The sequence below is a fragment of the Sardina pilchardus genome, chromosome 1 (genome assembly GCF_963854185.1).
Source record: "Sardina pilchardus chromosome 1, fSarPil1.1, whole genome shotgun sequence".
In the NCBI taxonomy this organism is placed as follows: domain Eukaryota; kingdom Metazoa; phylum Chordata; class Actinopteri; order Clupeiformes; family Clupeidae; genus Sardina; species Sardina pilchardus.
Window position 1 is genome coordinate 8923695 of NC_084994.1, and position 19371 is coordinate 8943065.

Here is a 19371-nt window from a genome sequence, read left to right on the forward strand (position 1 = left end):
TTTGAAATGGTACATGTGTGTGACATTTTGTTTTTCTTACAGAACTGACCATGCTTCTTTAGACAGAGCACGACCACGTTTGCTGAGATGTGAGTTTTTAATTGTTTATTCCGTATTTGTGATCATTTACATTCACATGCCTTAGCGTGGTATGCTTGAATGTGTGTGTGTGTGTGTGTGTGTGTGTGTGTGTGTGTGTGTGTGTGTTTGTGTGTTAGTAGGGAGAGTAGAAGTGTGTGTGTCTGTCTCTGTGTGTATGTTGTGTCTGTGTCTGTGTGTGTGTGTGTGTGTGTGTGTGTGTGTGTGTGTGTGTTGGTAGGGTGAGTAGGAGTGTGAGTGTCTGTCTGTGTGTGTATGTTGGTAGGGTGAGTAGAAGTGTGTGTTTGTGTGTGTCTGTGTGTATATGTGTTTATACGTTGAGTGGGAGCGTGTTTGTGTCGACATGGTTTGTGTGTTTGTGTGTGTGTGTGTGTGTGTGTGTGTGTGTGTGTGTTGGTAGGGTGAGAAGGAGTGTGTGTGTTTACTTGTGGTGACGACATGGTGTGTGCCTGTGTGTGTGTATATGTGTTGGTAGGGTGAGTAGAAGTGTGTGTTTTGGGTGGGTGAGTAGGCCGTAGGCTGTGTGTGTTTGTGTGTGTGCATGTGTGTGTGTGTGTGTGTGTGTGTGTGTGTGTGTGTGTGTTGGTAGGATGAGTGGGAGTGTGTTTTGTGTTGAGATGGTGTGTGTGTGTGTGTGTGTGTGTGTGTATGTGTGTGTGTCTGTGTGCCTGTGTGTGTGTATGTGTTGGTAGGGTAAGAAGAAGTGTGTGTGTGTGTGTGTGTGTGGGCGTTGGAAGGGTGAGTAGGAGTGTGTTTGTGTTGGTAAGGTCAGTAGGTGTGTGTGTGTGTGTGTTGGTAGGGTGAGCAGAAGTGTGTGTGTGTGGTGGGGGGTGAGTAGGAGTGTGTGTGTGTGTGTGTGTGTGTGTGTGTGTGTGTGTGTGTGTGTGTGTGTGTGTGTGTTGGTTGAGTGAGTAGGCATGTGTGTGTTGGTAGGATGAGAGGGAGTGTGTTTTGTGTTGAAATGGTGTGTGTGTGTGTGTGTGTGTGTGTGTCTGTCTGTGTGTGTGTATGTGTGTATTCTCATGTGTGTGTGTGTGTGTGTGTGTGTATTCTCATGTTCTCTCCTCTTGTCTGCAGATGCCTGTGATCTCACACTGGACCTAAACACAGCACACAGAACACTCTCTCTCTCTGAGGGGAACAGAAAGGTGACACGTGTGGATGAGGAGCAGCCGTATCCTGAACACCCAGAGAGATTTGACGACTGGCCTCAGGTGTTGTGTAGAGAGGGTCTGACTGGACGCTGCTACTGGGAGGCTGAGTGGAGTGGAGATAAAGGAGCTGAGATATCTGTGGCCTATAAAAGCACCAAGAGGAAAGGGGAGAGTGATGACGTCACAATGGGACAGAATGTCAAGTCCTGGAGTCTGAGCTGCTCTCCTCACAGTTACTTTGTCTGGCACAATAATAAACGCACTTACATACCTGCCCCCTCCTCCGGCTCCAGAAGAGTAGGAGTGTACCTGAACTGGCCGGCCGGCACTCTGTCCTTCTACAGCGTCTCCTCTGATACACTCACCCACCTGCACACGTTCCACTCCACATTCACTGAGCCCCTCTGTCCAGGGTTTGGGTTTGATTATTATAACTCCTCAGTGTCCCTGTGCCAGATCACATGAGCTCCTCCTCCAACAGGTACATCCACCTGTCACCCTTTCTCTCAATCCTCAGTCTTTACTCCCCCTCCCTTCTTATCCTCTCTCTTTCCCTTTCCTTTCTCTCTACCTCTCTGTCCTCTCTTCCTCTCTCTACTCCCTTTTTTATCCTTCTCTCCTCTTCCTAAAATGAATATGTGAATTACAAAAAATACATCCACCTATCACTCTTTCTCTTCATACTCAGTGTCTACTCCCACTCTCTTCTCTTTTCTGTCTCCTCTTCCTCTCTCTACTCCCTCTTTTCTCCCTCTCTCCTCTTCTTCTCTCTTTCTGATCCTTCATTCTTTTCTGTTTCCTATCCCCCGTCCTACTCCTTCTCCCTTTTCCCTCTTCTGCTGTCTTTGTGTGTGTGTGTGTGTGTGTGTGTGTGTGTGTGTGTGTGTGTGTGTGTGTGTGTGTGTGTGTGTGTGTGTGCGTGCGTGCGTGCGTGCGTGCGTGCGTGCGTGCGTGCGTGCGTGCGTGCGTGCGTGCGTGCGTGCGTGCGTGTGTGTGTGTGGTTTGTATGAAACTGCCAAAATTCAAACATAGATTCATCAACACAAGACACTGCGCAACATTCCGCAGTAACCACGCATCCATTGTGATGTAAGCGCCTGGTGCTTGATCTGTGGCCCTGGCAGTTAGCCTATCTCACGTAAAAATGGCGTCTTTCCGCTTTCCTTTCCGGTCCCTGGAGCTAAACTTCCGGTCAGTAGGGATTAAAGTTTTCCGGCACCGTGCTGGAATTCCGGCGTGCGGCCATTGACTGCGTTCATTTTTTTAAATATTATTTATTTGCTAACGCTATTGAAAAACATGCAGCATTCGTTCAGCTGAATTTCCTTTCCCTGCTCTCCCTCTCTGTCACTCATGCGCCACGCGCCCTAATACACACACACACACACACACACACACACACACTCACACACACACTCACACACACACACACACTCAGACACAGACACAGACTCCCCTTCGTGCACACCGCATCTGTCTCCATGAGATCATCCCTGGAAGCGTGGTCGCACTGATGTGACGCTGCGGGTGGAAGCATAAGTTCTTCCGCAAATTTTGGAGACTATGCGTGCGCAACTTTACCAAACAGTATAGAAGTAAACAAATTCTCCTTGGTCCGCTCTCGTGCGCATGGACACCCGCCCCTCGACATGCACATTTAATCCAAACAAAACATTCACAATCGTGAACGCAATGACGCACAGAAGACGACTAGCTGAATTATTGTTAAATACGGTTAGCATCATTAGTAGGCTATGCTGCACACATCTTATTAAAACTCTGCATTCAAGTTGACTGACCATCTCAATACCAATGTTTTTCAACTCCAAGATTTAAAGGGCCTGTCCCAAGGAGAAAAAGTATGAGCTTACCTTGAAACTTAAACACACGTGGGGACACTGAACAGTCCAACCAGCTAGAGTATGATAAACTAGCCAACTATGCTACTTTGTTTACAATATGTTGAGGCTTCAATCAAACAGCTGAATTTAAGAGGTGAAGTTGTAATATGAATAGCAGGCTATAAGCTGCATAAAGTTTGCTGTTATGAATATCAGAAATGTCAGTATACAGAATGTATAAATAATTGTGTGTGTGTGTGTGTGTGTGTGTGTGTGTGTGTGTGTGTGCTTTACATCTTGTTAAAAAATCATTAAATAAATAAATTCACATTATATGAAAGCAAAGCGATAAAAAGTCAGACATGAGGCGACACACCGCACATTGCCTTCTAATCTGTGGGAAACACTGTTATTACTCTTTAGAAAGAGAATCATTGTCTTTTTTTGAATACCTTAACTTAAATGGTTGCAACTAAATCTTATTCTTCAAATGCCTGCCTTCCAATTTCACATATCCTGACACCTTATGATTGTAGGTCAATTTGTAACCTGTCAAAGACAAAGATTAGCCGCAAAATTTGATATAAAAAGAAATCCTAAATGCTACATGTAGCATATTGTAGTGTGTTGGACTACTAATTGCTACCTATTGGCCTTCTTGGTGTCCAACATCACAAACAAGGCCTGTGTCGTGCGCAAACACTCCAAAAAGTAAACCTGTTTCCAATCGATCGACCAACATAGTGTCGTATAGAGTCGCATGCACGAGTCTAAAAAAGTTCAGGCTCAGGATTTTTTTTTGCTTTAATCCCTGGGTCAGGGTAATAGCCGTTCATAGTGAATGACCACGGGGGAGCAGAGAAGCTAGAGGTGGTGTAATAAAACTCTGTGAACCGGTATCAAACAAAAACATCCCGCTTTTAGCTTTTGTACATTTCTCCTTGATGTGGACCGTCGAAGAAAATGGATTCAAGCCACGAAGAGAGAGGAGGGAACACTATTTAACGTCTATAATGTCACAGTTGTTTGTAGCATAGCATTTTCGTATTAGCGACCTGTTCGGAATAGCTAGCTTCAAACGTTAGCGCTTTAAGTAAAGCCAGGTAGAGTTAAATAAGACAGTGCCTTGTGTTTGTTAAACGGTCTCTGACACAACCCAAGCCAGGACGTCTGTTTTCACGACGACAACGAGGGACTGGGGTTGTTTGAGAAGTCCAACCGTGTGGAAAGGAAGATGTTGCTGTTGCTAGCTTAGCTAGCTTTGCTTCGGACAACGAACTAACGAACGACCGTCCCGGTAAGTTTTGATCTCCATTGAGTAGCGTTAAATGAAGGAGATAAATAGCCAGATGTACATTTGCAAATATATTATGTTTGTTTGGAGGTTTTTTATTGGCTCTGTGCACTAGATATAGACGAACTTCCGTGTTTGTCTTATGGTTGGTGAACGTGTTTCTTGCCGTCTCTTTGTTGTCATAGCTGTCAGAAAAGCACCGACTAATGAGCACTTCAATCATATCAAAACGTAAGAAATACAATGCATGCAACTGTGTTTTGAGCTTCTTAAAACCGTGGGCGACTGCTGTGTGCCAGTTTGCTCGGTTTCAGGTCGATTTTAGCTTCCAGCTTTTTTCTGAAAACACCAGCCTGTGTGTGCACGGAGGAGGGCAGGATTTCGGTGCCTGCTAACGTTACACGTTAATACAATTGCTTTTTGACATCGGGACTTAGTCTCTATCTAGTGTACAGAGCCAATAAATTGCCCTAAGTAACAAAGCAAAGATATTCATGGGTTTCATAAGGTCACTTTCGACAGGTGTATTAACGCAGCACTCCTAATCTAGGTTGATTTGATACACCTGTGGAAAGAGACCTGATGAGGCCCATGAATAGTTAGAAATGTTAGCTCGGTTTAGACAGCATATTGTGTTAGTGTGTTTTTAAAACTAAAGCCTACCTTACACTGACAGACTTTAACAAGATTTGGGAAAGATTCTTGAAAGATTGTAGTCTTTTGAGTAGTTTGAATGAGGGGCATGCGTTAAAAGACTACAATCTTTCAAGAATCTTTCCCAAATCGTGTCTGTCTGTAAGGTAGGCTTAAAGCAAGAGATTATTCCATACACATATAGTTAATACATATTTACTGAAACATATTCTTGTGGTGGTATTTGACACAGCATTCATAATTTACTGTCCTCATTAATTAGCATTGTTGCTTACAGTTTTTCTCTACTTGTTTATGTGTTTGCATCAGGTGCATTGGATGCAGCTCACACGAGGATAAAGGAACTGGAGGTGCTTGTGTTGACACGTGAGTATTTCTACTTCCCTGCTCTTATGCATACACACACCCATACACTCCCACAAAATCATTGACACATCACTCCCAACCATGACTGATCTTCATCACTCACGGTGTCTGCAACGTGCACACAAAATCATCAGGGACCACACACATCCCAGTCATGGACTGTTCTCCAACCGCCCGTCTGGGAAACGTTACAGGAGCCTAGGAGTTGCACCAGCAGGCTCAGAAACACCATAACACTGCTCAACACCAAGACCCACCACTAGCCCCTGCCCCCCTCTCCCTTGCACATGGACTAGAGATGGTCTGACTACCGATGATAACTGCCCTTTATCAAATGCACCTCATCAATGCACTATTATACAGAATTCTGTTAATATGGACTGTCTGATTACTCTATGCACTTTATGTACATAGTGGCGGTGGCAATGGCGGTGCGCATAGTAGCAAGGCAGGTGCTACAGGTGCTCTCTCCGCTGTTCCCCAGTCAAACAATAAGCTCGGTTTTTGTTTAAAAATCAACGCTTCACAAAGGGCAACGATCGCAGACTTGATCCAGGCATTTTTAGTCATAAGTTACATTGTTACCCTCCTGGCTTTATCGGTACGTTGTTGTTGGGCAACAGCATACACACCGCAACATAATGAAAACAATGTTTTTACCTGTGATACGCGGAGTCTGTTCATCTCCTACTCCACGATACTGAACGACGGAAAAGCAACTGCTCCTGGAAAGCAACTACGATCCATAGAGAGAGACAGGCCATTCAAACGCCTAAGGAGATCGGTTAGCTACCTCTCTATCATACTCCTGCTGGCTGGCGATGTCCACCAAAATCCAGGGCCCAACTCCAACTGTAACGTTAATGGTGATCCATGGCGCGTTGCGTCCATCAAACAAGGTACTGTTGATCCGATTAACTTCGAGTTGCCCCAGGGAGGTTCTTCCTCGAAAACTGCCACACTGACAAATGTGACTGGAGTGCTCCCGGTGTGTAGTGGAATCCCCAATCATAAACATCGCAACTTTCTGCGTCTTCAAACAACTAACCACGCGAAAGTTCTATGGGATCCGCGCGCAAAGCCCAAGGGACTACTCGGGGGGCATTTAAATATCCGAAGTGTCGCTTCTAAAACGGAGCAACTCGAAAAACTGCTCATGGACTCAAATCTAGATTTTCTTTGTTTGTCTGAATCATGGCTTATGGACTCATCTCCCGACACCGCATATATTATACCTGGTTATAATGTTTTTAGAAAAGATAGAAAGACTGGTAGAGGAGGTGGGCTATTGATGTCAGAAACCAAATTAACTGCAAAGAGGTTGACCTTAACTGTATGGATATGGAATGTATAGCAGTGCGAATGGCCCTATCTGCCAACATGTCTTTTACTGTTATTTGTATACAGACCACCTTCATCTAACTGTACGTTTTATGAATACTTGAGAAATATTTTGAAAGAATTTGACAGAAACAAAGAACTAATTTTACTTGGTGATTTTAATATAAACTGGATGGAGAAATCCAAAAGGAAAAAACTCAAAGATATTACAAACCAATTTGATTTAACACAATTAGTCCAAGGTCCCACTAGAATTACTTCATTGTCCCAAACACAGATTGATCTAATATTTAGTAATAAGGCAGAGAGAATAATTAAAACTTTTAATTTTCTGACTGGGCTATCAGATCACAATTTGACACTGATCTCCAGGAAACTAACTAAGCAAAGGTTTAAGTATCAACAAGAAAGTAAAAAGGTCTTTAACATCATACCAAAACGGCTTATCAATGATTTTGAAAGTCAATTTAGACAACTTTCTTGGAATGAGTTGCTTGCCACAGATAATGTTGATGACGCATCTGAGAGCTTAATGACAATGATTAACAAAGTTAAAAGTGAATTCAGTAAAAATATCACTTACTCTAGGAAAAAGCAAAACTTGCCCTGGCTCAGTGAACAAGTATGGGCTTTAATGAGGCAGAGGGACTATGCATTAAAAACTGCAGTTAGGTCTAAGTTAGCCCACGATAGGAGAAACTTTCAACAATTGCGTAACAAAGTTGTAAAAGAACTGAGAAAATCAAAAGCAAATTTTTTTATCAACATTATCAAGGACTCCAAGGGAAATAGCAGGCAAACTTGGAAAAACATTAATATGGTCCTTAAAAAGGATAATAATAGTAATAAAGATAAGGGGCTTGAGCTACAAGTACAGGGCACTTAAACACAAGATAAAGTCAAAATCTGTTCTGAGTTTAAAGGGATAGTTCGGATTTTAAGACACGAAGTTGTATGGGTTCCCTGTCAGCAACGTAGTGCATCAGCACTGACTTACCCCCGACAGCGTCCTGTGAGCCGAGATCCAGCCGGTTTTTGATCGTTTTTGATGCCGGACTATTTTCTTCAGCAAGTTTCTGGGGTCACGAAAGTAAAGTGTTTTTCTTCTCAAAACCATATGCGTTCAACAGAGTGATATATTTGCACCACAAAAACGTTGTCCAGCTGTCAGTAGCGCGCAGTGATAGGAATCGCGAAAAATAAGTAAGTGATAACGAGGTTTGAATTTTTCCTGGACAACGTTTTTGTGGTGCAAATATATCACTCTGTTGAACGCATATGGTTTTGAGAAGAAAAACACTTTACTTTCGTGACCCCAGAAACTTGCCGGACTACTTTCTTCAGCATCAAAAACGATCTAAAACCGGCTGGATCTCGGCTCACAGGACGCTGTCGGGGGTAAGTCAGTGCTGATGCACTACGTTGCTGACAGGGAACCCATACAACTTCGTGTCTTAAAATCCGAACTATCCCTTTAATACTTATTTTATTGATTCTGTGCAAGACTTAGCAAAAGGATTTGGACCCAGAGAGAAGTGCATTACACCACCAAATGATAATCTCCCACTTTTTTACATATCTGAGGTCACAGAATCCTCTATAGTTAAAACCATAGGCCACCTTAAGAACTCAAAGGCTAAAGATGTTTTTGGTTGTGATTGTGCATTTGTGAAGAAGTATAAATGTATCCTCTCCACTCCAATTACTCATCTGGTTAACTTGTCTTTTAAACATAGTTGTTTTCCTATGGCCTGGAAGACAGCAGCAATAACTCCTGTTTACAAGGCTGGTGATGTAACTGATGTTACCAACTACAGACCTATCAGTATACTCCCTGTCATTTCTAAAGTGAGTGAAAGAATAGTGTGCGACCAGTTGATGGACCATTTAAATCAGGGCCATTTTTCACTGCACCCTATGCAATTTGGTTTTAGAAAGAACCATTCAACTGAGACCGCAAACTGTTACTTTATTGAACAAATCAAATCCAGCCTTGATAATGGGGGTGTTGTTGGTGCCGTTTTCCTTGATTTCAGAAAAGCCTTTGACACTGTGAATCATAATGTTCTGTTGTCAAAGTTATCCAAGTTTAATTTTTCCACTAAAGCTCTGACATGGATGGAGTCTTATCTGGACTCAAGGAAGCAGTCCACCAGAATTAATGATGTATGCTCTTCCTTTGCCAACAGTTCCATTGGAGTCCCACAGGGATCAATTTTAGGACCAATTCTATTTAGTTTATATATCAATGACCTGCCTCTGATTTGCCCAGACGTCAATATTCAAATGTATGCAGACGACACAGCAATTTATACGCATGCTAAAAATAGAGAACAGGCTGCTCTAAAACGTACTGCAGTCCTAAATAAAGTATCAGATTGGCTAACTAGTAGCTGTCTGACTCTCAATGTTAGTAAAACAGTTGCTATGTATTTCTCTAGAAAGATAAATGCACAGCAACAACCTGACATACTGGTCAAAGGAGAGGTGATTAAAATAGTTGATCATTTCGAATACCTGGGCATAATTATTGATTCCAATCTAAATTTTAAAAAGCATATTAAGAAGATATCCAGAAATGTCAGAGTGAGTTTGATTACTTTTAGACATATAAGACATCAATTACCCTTGCATGCTGCTAAATTGTAATGCATTCAATGATTTTCTGCCATTTGTCTTATTGTGCTACAAGTTGGTCTCAGGCAGGGGTGACCACTCTGAAACCCTTGTACTCTCTATACAAACAGGCTGTGAAAGTGTTTGATAAGAAACCAAGAAAGTATCACCACTGTACTATCATAAAAAAACATAGCCTGTTAACATTTGACAGTTTTATTTGTTTCTCTGACATGTGTCTGATGTACAAATTAACCCATGATCTTGCACCACCACCACTTAAGCAATGTGTGTCATTCTGTAGAGACAATGTTAGGGTATCTAGGGCTGCAATGAGAGGTGACTGTTACACTACATTCAAAAAGACCACTTTTGGCCAATCAGCATTTTCATATCAAGCAACTAGAAAATGGAACTCAATCCCACTCCATATCAGAGACTCTTCAAGTTTTAGGGGTTTTAAAAAGTCTTTGAAGACATGGCTCAAAGACAATCAAGCTTGTGATCATTGACCTTTGTTTTTCATTTAGCTTTTCTTTTACTTGTAATGTTAATTCTATTGTCTTTTCACCTGTCTGTGTTTTTACTGTGCTTGAACATCCTGCCCAGGGACTACAGGTGCAAATTAGCTATTTAGCTAACCCTGGTATAGAAGTTATTCAATGCATGGTCCCTGTCAAACAAAACCAATAAACTAAACAAACTAAAACTAAACATAATGAATCAAGCTGCATTTGGTGTTTTATCTATATGTATACTGCTATAAAGAAAATAAGCACTTTTTAATGATTGCACTACTGGTTTGATACTAAACTGCATTTCGTTGTACTTACTTTTGCAACGACAATAAAGTTGAATCTAATCTAATCTAATATGTGAAGTTTCTAGAAATAATCACTGAATCCAAAATCAAGAAAATACATGGAAAAATACCAAATTGAACAAGAGATGCATGCATGTATGCACACACATACACATTATTGAAGAAATGTTCATAAATGTGGAAATGATAAAAACGTACATGAATGTGGAATGATAAAAAAAAGTCTAATTTGTCTTTCAGGACATCAATGAGGGTAATTCGTCTCACCAAGTCCTCCCCTCGGAAATGTCTGACTTGGTGTCAGTGACTGTCACACCAGGGAAGGGAAGGCTAGTGACCACAAGCTAACCTTGCTCCCAGATGGGTCACAACAAAGCCACAGAAGAAACTTTGACCTGCCAGAGATCCACGTAGTGATCCACGTACTCCAGCCCCTGCCTCATAGCTGTGGTTTGCCATGTTTCCTTGAGGATCCTCCCTGCCAACCACTGCCGGGTCTTATTCCCCCTGGCAGCAAGGACTTCATGACTTGCTTTGAGCCTGCTCTCTTCACAAGTGGCTCAGAGTGTACATACATACATACATATATAAAGATAATTGGGTTATAGTTTGTTCATTGTGTTCATTTTGTGTGTACTTTTCTATGTTTTGTATTTCTATAATGTCCACACGTTTTTCAATAAAACATGTGTCTTGTTGGTACTTTGACACTAACCTTTGTAGCGCATACCGTATAATGTAGATCTCACTTTGCAGCTTCCCAATGTTTTTTTTAAATGACCAACTGGTGTAGTTATGTTTACCTGAGTGCATGGCTTGTACAACAATGTGATCACAAAATTCTCTACCAGCAGCACACAAAATAGCATATCCTCCGCGGTCTTGCTGGCCGAAGTTAGTGTCAGTAGTAGTGGGGTGAGTGGAACATATTAGCAAAAGTCTCTGAACCTGAACTCGTGGAACAACAACTAAAATAAGAGATTTGTCTTGCATAGTGTTGCAACAATTTGCCCATTAGGTGTGTTTCAATGTGGAGATGTTTTGGATACCATACAAATGATGACCATATTAAGAACAGACAGGCACACAAGGCACAAAGGAGTCCTAGAATTCAAAACCACATTCACCTTGTTACTGTTGAATTTAGGCTGCGAGCAGTGTCCAAAGGACAACACCAAAGACTTTACCGCGTCCCCCGCCTGCTTTCGTATGCAACTTGGGAAATAGAAACAGCCGTGTTGAAATGCTCCAATCTGAACAGAGCTCAGATAACACGTAATAGGCGCCCATCCCCCTTTAGATACACCCCTCGGCCCCTCTCATTTGCATACCTTCGATTAATAATTATGACCGCCGCTAGCGTAGCTAGCGAAGCGGTCATATAGTTGTTGTCAAAGTTTTTTTTTATTTTTTTTTTTTTTATTCTTTTTTCCCGTCATTTTTTGTCAACGATTCCCGGGACACCGTAACACCGGAACGCATGAAACTTGGTGGGCATGTAGCCCCAGTAGAGTTCTATGGAAAATTTTCGTTTCGTCCCCGGGGGTCACTCCACCCCCGCGCTGCCCCCACCCGAAGCCCAAAAATGACAGTTTTTCCTACATAACTACCTGAACCGTGGCACCGAGGATGACAAAATGTTTATGGTATGTTGTTCTCTAGAGCTTGCATCAACTTAGCTTATAACCAGTCATTTGTGATTTGCCCCCCCATCGTAAAAATTGAAAATGCAATGTAATATTGCTTTAATTGCCCCTATCTTCAGATGAGATGTTATGAACTGCACCAAATTTCATGTGTATGATTAACCTGACACCCTCTTGGAGTATGCCAAGTTTTGTGGAATTTCATCCATGGGGGGCTATAAAATAAATGGATTTATGTGTACATTCAGGACTGTATACCCATCGGCCAGTAGATGGTGGTATTATCTGGAGTCTAAATCCCCCCCTGGGGATTTCAAAAACTTCCAAACATCTCAATCTCTGCTAGATTTTGTCCTAGAAACATATAAGTGACACCATTAGAAACCTTTAATCAACTAGTTTCCAAATAGAGAATGGTTGCTCTGGGTGCAACAAACATGCAGGAACACACACACACACACACACATAAATACACACACACACACGCATACCTACACACACACGCACCACTACATACACACATGTACATAAAACATTATACAAACACATGCACAAACACGCCCACACGCATGCACACATACACCCTTACACACACACACACACCTACACACACACACACACACACACACACACACATGCACACACACATCTTTGAGTACATTTTGTGAGACCACCGGAGCTGAGAAGTGAATGTGTGTGTGATGTACTATAGCCTGTGTGTGTGGGTGCGTTTCTGTGTGCCCATCTGTGTGTTTGCATGTGTGTATATGTGTGTATGTGCATGTTCTGTGTGTGTTCTCTTTCTTTCTCTCTCTCTCTCTCTCTCTCTCTCTCTCTCTCTCTCTCTCTCTCTCTCTGTGTCTGTGTGTATTCTGTGTGTGTTCTCTCTTTCTCTCTCTCTCTCTCTGGGTGTGCCTGTGTGTGTGTGTGTGTGTGTGTGTGTGCGAGTGTGTGTTTGTGTGCCTGTGTGTGCCTGTGTGTTTGTGTGTGTGTGTGTGTGTGTGTGCACACGTGCGCATGTGCGTGTGTGTGTGTGTGTGTGTTATCTGATATTGGAGTGACAGTGACGGCAGAGAACACAGTGAACATATACTCAGAGACACATTAAACACACACACAAGCAGACACACACTCACACTAGACAGAGAAGCACTCATACACAAAAGCAAGCGCACACATGCACACACTCATTTACATACATAAAAGTTGCAGTAGGGATGGAGTAGGCGATGGAAACACAAGCGTGATTGATATTTGCGGAGAGAATGTGCAGGACTGAGCGGCGGTCATATTGTGTATCGCTTTGCGTTACATCTAGTTCTTGTTAAACTGCTCTTACGATGCTAGTATCTAGATATGTGGTCTATGGCAGAGACGTTGTAATGCTAGCGTTATTACAGCTAACTTTGGAGAGTTACTATACTAAGAAATGTACTGATAAAACTTACCAATCTAACACATTCATTCTGTTGGGGAATCTGCTGCACTTCATCTTCGTCAGAACCTTCTTCTGACTCGGTTTATACATGTACGGCTGTATTCCTTATTTAAATCCATTGTTGATAGCTTTGTCAAAAACTTTTGGCTTTATTTACCAGCAGTAAACGTAGTTTCACTTTGCTCTAGCTTCAGACCGGTGGATTGAGCCAATCAACTTTCAGGACATATCGGCCAATAGACCAATCAGCGCGCATCTCATTTGAATATTCATGAACTTGCTGAGTGGGCGGGAAAAACAAACTGTTTCATTGCAAGGCTTATTTATGACCTTGTATTAGGCGATCTAGCAGTGCTCCTGGGGCGTTTTCAGCCCCACAAATTTACATATGACATTATTTAGGCTCAAAGATCAATTTGTAATGGTCAAAAAATGCGTTCTATGACTCCTTTAAAAAATTATATACCTGCTTGGCGTTTTATGTAAGCTTGCCTTTTAGGGACACTCGCAAGTTAGGCTCCCTATTGTAGACTACTGTTTAGCCTACACAGGAAGGTGCATATTAATACTGCAAGATACTCAAAGTTGCCCAGGTCTTAGACATTGTTGCACGGAATGTGTAATCAATCAACTAGGCTTCAGTAATGTTTAACAAAAAACACGGGGTAAGTATAGCGTTTGTTATAGCTATTAGGCTATTGATGCATGCTCTAGGCAAGTCGTTTTGATGGAGATGCGTATGTAAACAATAGTTATTTCGGTGCCGTTGTTCCTTTTGCCCCTGACAGATTCAATGTTTAAAACACCTTGTTTGCGGCTCCTCGATCTTTCTAAGAGATCGGTAGCACAATGCAGTGGCGCCTGCAGGCGTACGGCCGTACGCACTGTGCGTACCTTGAGACTACTCATCAATGAGAGAAAATTACCCTTGTGCGTGTGTACGGTATTCACATCAAATTGGCCTACCATAACTTCCCAATTATGCACAGTATCCCATTAGCCGCATGCCATGCCATCAGGCTATTTACAATTTTCTATATGAAGTTAGTCAACACGTTATCAAAATTAACTTAATGCAGAGCTACTGTATATCCATGCGCACATACTTCATTTGAGCAGGAGAGATTACGCACGCAGGCGCGCAACAAGGCTACTTGTTGTTTTCTTTTACTCGGCTATCTATTATGGTTATCAGAACACAATGTGACGCTAAATCACTAACTCAAATACTCATCGTGGATATCGCAACTTCTTTTAAACAACGAAAAGAGAAAGAATGGAAGATGGAGGCAGGAGAGCTAGAGGAGATTCCAGATGGGGCAATAACAAGCTAGGTAGACAATTTGTGTGCTTGTCGGAACGTTAGACTAGCATTACAACACTGTTAAACACCAGACGTTAGGCTAGATATGGCGATACGCCTAAGCACACTGCCGCCTCATGGAACAGGCACAACAAGTCGGCATATTTTCACCTCGTTTTTATTTTTGGTACAGTTCAGTCCGGTTTGTGTACCCACGGCAAAAGGCACTACTGTATAAGATTGCTGGCTGTGCTCCATAGGGCAGCATTATCCTATCATTTAAATAAACTTGTCATAAAAATAAATACAGTGGACACATAACTTAGCAACAATAAACACTTATCGAAGCGCCGAGAGGAGGAGGTTGAGGGCGCTCTGGCTGTTAAAAATGCGTTTGGTGGACACAGCACTGTAGGATTCTTTAGTGGTTTGCGTTGTGTTTCAGTTTCAATGTTCTAATGTCTGAATTGAAGTTGGTCAATAAAGCTTGACGGCTGGATCAGGATCGGCGATTGAATGATGATTTATTGTAAGTAGTACAATCAGTGAATAACAGAACACAGGCTAAAGGCCCGTACACACCAAGTCCGATTTTTCGGATGAAATATTCGCACGAAATTACGCAGGCTATTAAACACATGTATTCCAATTAGTATGTACACACCGAGGACGAAGTTCGTTGCGACGAAAAAAACTTTCGGAACGGTCCTGTTTGATGCGAAATTTCGCATGCGAAAAACAGCTCCTGACCAATCAAATAATGATTTCGCAGGGTTCCATTAAGGACGACGAGCAGAAAAGGCTGACCGAATGGGTGATCTTGCTGCCCGCGATGACTAGGCCATAACACAAAGAGTTTATAGGCTATTTTACAGCAAATCTCCCAGGTGTTCAAGAGTGCGAACTCCTCACAGGCAGCTTTCCCCACTTCTTACCACCGTCCCATAATTTCACACTCAACCAAAAATAATGAATAAATCCTACTACAGCAGTTAACAGAGAGTTTCACACTGCACACATTTGCATGGAGAAAATATAACATCAATTCACGGAAATGTACGTTTTTGGAATAGGCCATTGCGTAGGCATCTGAACCCATAGATGCTCTTTGTGATACGATAACCAATTAGCCTATACTTTGACATAGCTCGAAATTTTGCCTCGTTGCCTGGTGCATTAACTGAAGTAGCCCAATGTGGAACTTTGAGAAACTTTCTGTGGACCTTAACGGTAAGATACAAACTAGGCTGCCTAGTTTTTGCTGTGTGTTGATCATAGCCATACGATGCTCAATTTTACTTGTAGCAGATGCTCTACACTACAGGCTGTAAGATGTTATGGCTATGCCATCTGCTTCATACAGTAACAGATAACGTTTGACGTAGGCCTGTAGCTCCATGCATGCGTGTGCAATGGTTTCGTGCATGTACATGCTATGGCCTATGGACGTTTTATAGCGTGTTGGCATTACAATTTGTCTTGCAACATTGTAAATGAGGCCTAGCATACCCTACAAGACATTAAGCTACTACAGTACACCAGTCCGCCCAAATAGCATAACTTGAATCCAATATGCGGGAGCTGGTGGTGTGTGTGTGTGTGTGTGTGTGTGTGTGTGTGTGTGTGTGTGTGTGTGTGTGTGTGTGTGTGTGTGTGTGTGTGTGTGTGTGTGTGTGTGTGTGTGTGTGTGTCACCCATCAAACAACCTCTCCCCCGGAAAATATGTATTAATACTGGACAATAATATTAGCCCGTGTCTCGGTTTTAGGTTCGTCCATTGGTCAGCAAAAATGTAGCCTACATAACAGCATCCACATGCAATCAATAATTTAATACAACAATAAAGTCTAACCGTGACCTACTCATTTGGATAACGTTACACAGCCCTATGGCTAAGTTACCTTTAGTTTTGTACACCTTTAGCGTACAGTTAACGTCTGGCTTTAGCTAGTCAATTCCGTCAAGCACACCAATTGTCTACCTGTTTTGTCCATCAGGAATAGGCGTAACTCTAGCTTTGCTTTCCATCCTTTCTGTTTTCGTTGTTGCGATATAATATCCATGATGAGTATTGAGTTGTGATTTAGCTTCACATTGTGTACTGATAACGCTAACCGGGTTAAAGAAAACAAATAGTTGCGCGCCTGCGTGCATAATTTCTCCTGCTTAAACAACATGTGTGCGCGTGGATGTAACTCTGCATTAAGTTAATTTTGATAACGTGTTGACTAACTTCAGGCCTACTTAATATAGAAAATTGTAAATAGCCTGATGGCATGCAGCTAATGGGATACTGTGCATAGTTGGTAAAGTATGGTCGGCCAATTTGGTGTGAATACACACGGGACATTTTCTCCCGTTGATGAGTAGCCTCATGTTACGCTCAGTGCATACAGACGCACACCTGCAGGCAGGTGTCTCTGTCTGTGTGTGTGTGTGTGTGTGTGTGTGTGTGTGTGTGTGTGTGTGTGTGTGTGTGTGTGTGTGTGTGTGTGTGTGTGTGTGTGTGTGTGTGTGTGTGTATACTAATGAACCCAACCAACGTTGTGGTTCGACTGCACAGTTACAATAGCACAACATAGATGGGAAGGATGGCCGTATAAACGTTCATTTCCCCAGCACCTCTCAAGACAATGCCCGTCCAATGAATTATTAAAGGCTATCGATCTGCTTCAAATCTAGATGATTTTACTCCCTTACTGGAATTCGCTGCGTGACTTCAGCACGAAATAGAATGCGAAATATTAAAGTAATCGCATCGGACTCGGTGTGTACACTTTGAGTGCGAAAATTTCGCATTTTCGCACCGCAAATTCGTGTCGTATCTGGTCTGTACGGGCCTTAAGTCTCGAACAGTAAAACCGAACAGAGTCTAACTCCTTGTGGTTGCTATCAAAACGTGGCGCACAGTATCTCTGCGTAAGATGCTGCAGGCTTGGCTTCTCGATCCATCTCTCCGTCACATCCTTAGCACAAGTTTAGTTATACACTCTAACAGGAATCATATCCACGTATAGGTGGCAATCAAGTGGAAAAACCCAGCTCTGACCCAGATACAATGACTCCGGCCCTCTGCCCATGTTATCTGAATGTTCTGAGCTACAAGGCCTTCTCTGACGTAAACATGCCTACTGTGCAGCTAATATCAGAGCTTAGAGAATCCCATTCTATGATGAACACATCAGAATATAGTAAAAGTACCCCAGAATTCAACAGCACCTAATGCTTGAACAAAACTAAACGTAACTACTTAGCTGTGTAACGTTGTCCAAATGAGTATTGTATTGTATTATTGCATGTGGATGTTACTGACCAATGCACAAACCTAAAACCGAGAAACTGACAAATATTGTACAATATCAGAAAAATATTTTCGGGGGGGGGGGGGGGGGGGGTTGATTGGTGTTGGTGTGCGTACCATAGCATTAATTCCTGCAGGCGCCCCTGGCACAATGATCTCACAACGTCAGGCCTACTACTTTGAAGACCATACAAAGATATGCACATAAAATACTTTATAATTTTGTTACACAGCTTTATTGAAGTGCAATACAAGCTATGGGTTTTGATCTGACGTTAGCCATGTAGCTAGCTGACATCAACATTACCTTCACAACTATACAGATTGTTCATGGAACGATTTATATCCACAATCCAATATTGAACGTGTAGTAGAAGTACATGAAACTTGTTTCGTTACGCTGCTTTATTGAAGTGCATTTACAAGCTGTTGTGTCTTATATTATATCTAGTAGCCTATCTGGCTATCTGGTATTAGCCGTCTAGCTAGCCGACTGACCTTTACCTTCAATTATATATAAATTGTACATGGGACAATTTATATCCCCGGTCCAGTTTGGATCGCTTAGTTTTCGTGTGGAGTTCCACAATTTCCTCCATCTGTGATAGACTTATCTTTTGAAAATGCCGCAAATTCCTTGTAAACTTGTACATCGCTCCGATTACATTGGACTCTCCATAAGACAGTGTTGACCGGAAGTAGCACGACACCTAGCGAATATTCAAAATGGCGGCGTGATATAGGCTAGAGCCATAGGGCTAGAGCATGCTGCAGGAACACCAGAGTCACACACTCCTGTTCACACACATGTGTGATGCTGAGATGCTATTGAGATACTGATTGATACTTGATGTATATTCAATTCAATAGTCTAATGTTTGGTGAAACTAAACAAATGCTGATATTGCTTTCTTCATATTTTGCACTTTCCCTAAAATGAATCTGTGGATTATAAGATTGTTTCAGCAACAACATCATTCTGTTCTCCCTAAAGTTTACTTATTTGCTGAATCTCGTTGAAAATGATTCCTATACAGTATATGTTGACACAGAACTATAGAACAGGCTTGTTTTCCCAACTTTGAATATGTTAATGAAATGTGTTTTGACTTTAAAATGTCTGAATAAATATTCTGAAATAAAAGGACATGTGATGAACCTGTTGTAATTTTCTTATAATAGAGTATGAAGGTATTTTTTCAAACATTCTTCTTTTCTGTAGTTGGTCATAAAATGCATCGAGCAAGTCCATTTCTCCATTGAGTGTAACACTGCACCAGATGAGTGCATTGTAGTAGGAGTATAATTCCATTTCCATACTGTAGCCTGCAGGTAGATGAGTGCATTGTAGTAGGAGTATAATCCCATTTCCATATTGTAGCCTGCAGGTAGATGAGTGCATTGTAGTAGGAGTATAATCCCATTTCCATACTGTAGCCTGCAGGTAGATGAGTGAGGGCAGATGTGAGTGTGTCTCCAGAGAGACTCTTCAGGC

General features: G+C 42.1%; 1 protein-coding gene across 5 annotated transcripts in view; it reads left to right on the top strand.

Annotated features, from left to right (window-relative positions):
- LOC134082357 (NACHT, LRR and PYD domains-containing protein 3-like) overlaps window positions 1-16260 on the top strand; it is a 52255-nt gene extending 35995 nt beyond the window's left edge. For 4 of the 5 annotated variants that reach the window (XM_062538065.1, XM_062538148.1, XM_062538312.1 and 1 more), the window contains 4 exons: window positions 43-89; window positions 1177-4391; window positions 5352-5408; window positions 10429-16260. In XM_062538065.1, the coding sequence (XP_062394049.1) occupies window positions 43-89; window positions 1177-1718 (589 nt within the window). In that variant the 3' untranslated portion in view covers window positions 1719-4391; window positions 5352-5408; window positions 10429-16260. The remainder of the gene's footprint in view (window positions 1-42; window positions 90-1176; window positions 4392-5351; window positions 5409-10428) is intronic. The other variant, XM_062538228.1, reaches the window with a different exon arrangement.
- The last annotated feature ends 3111 nt before the right edge of the window (window positions 16261-19371 follow it).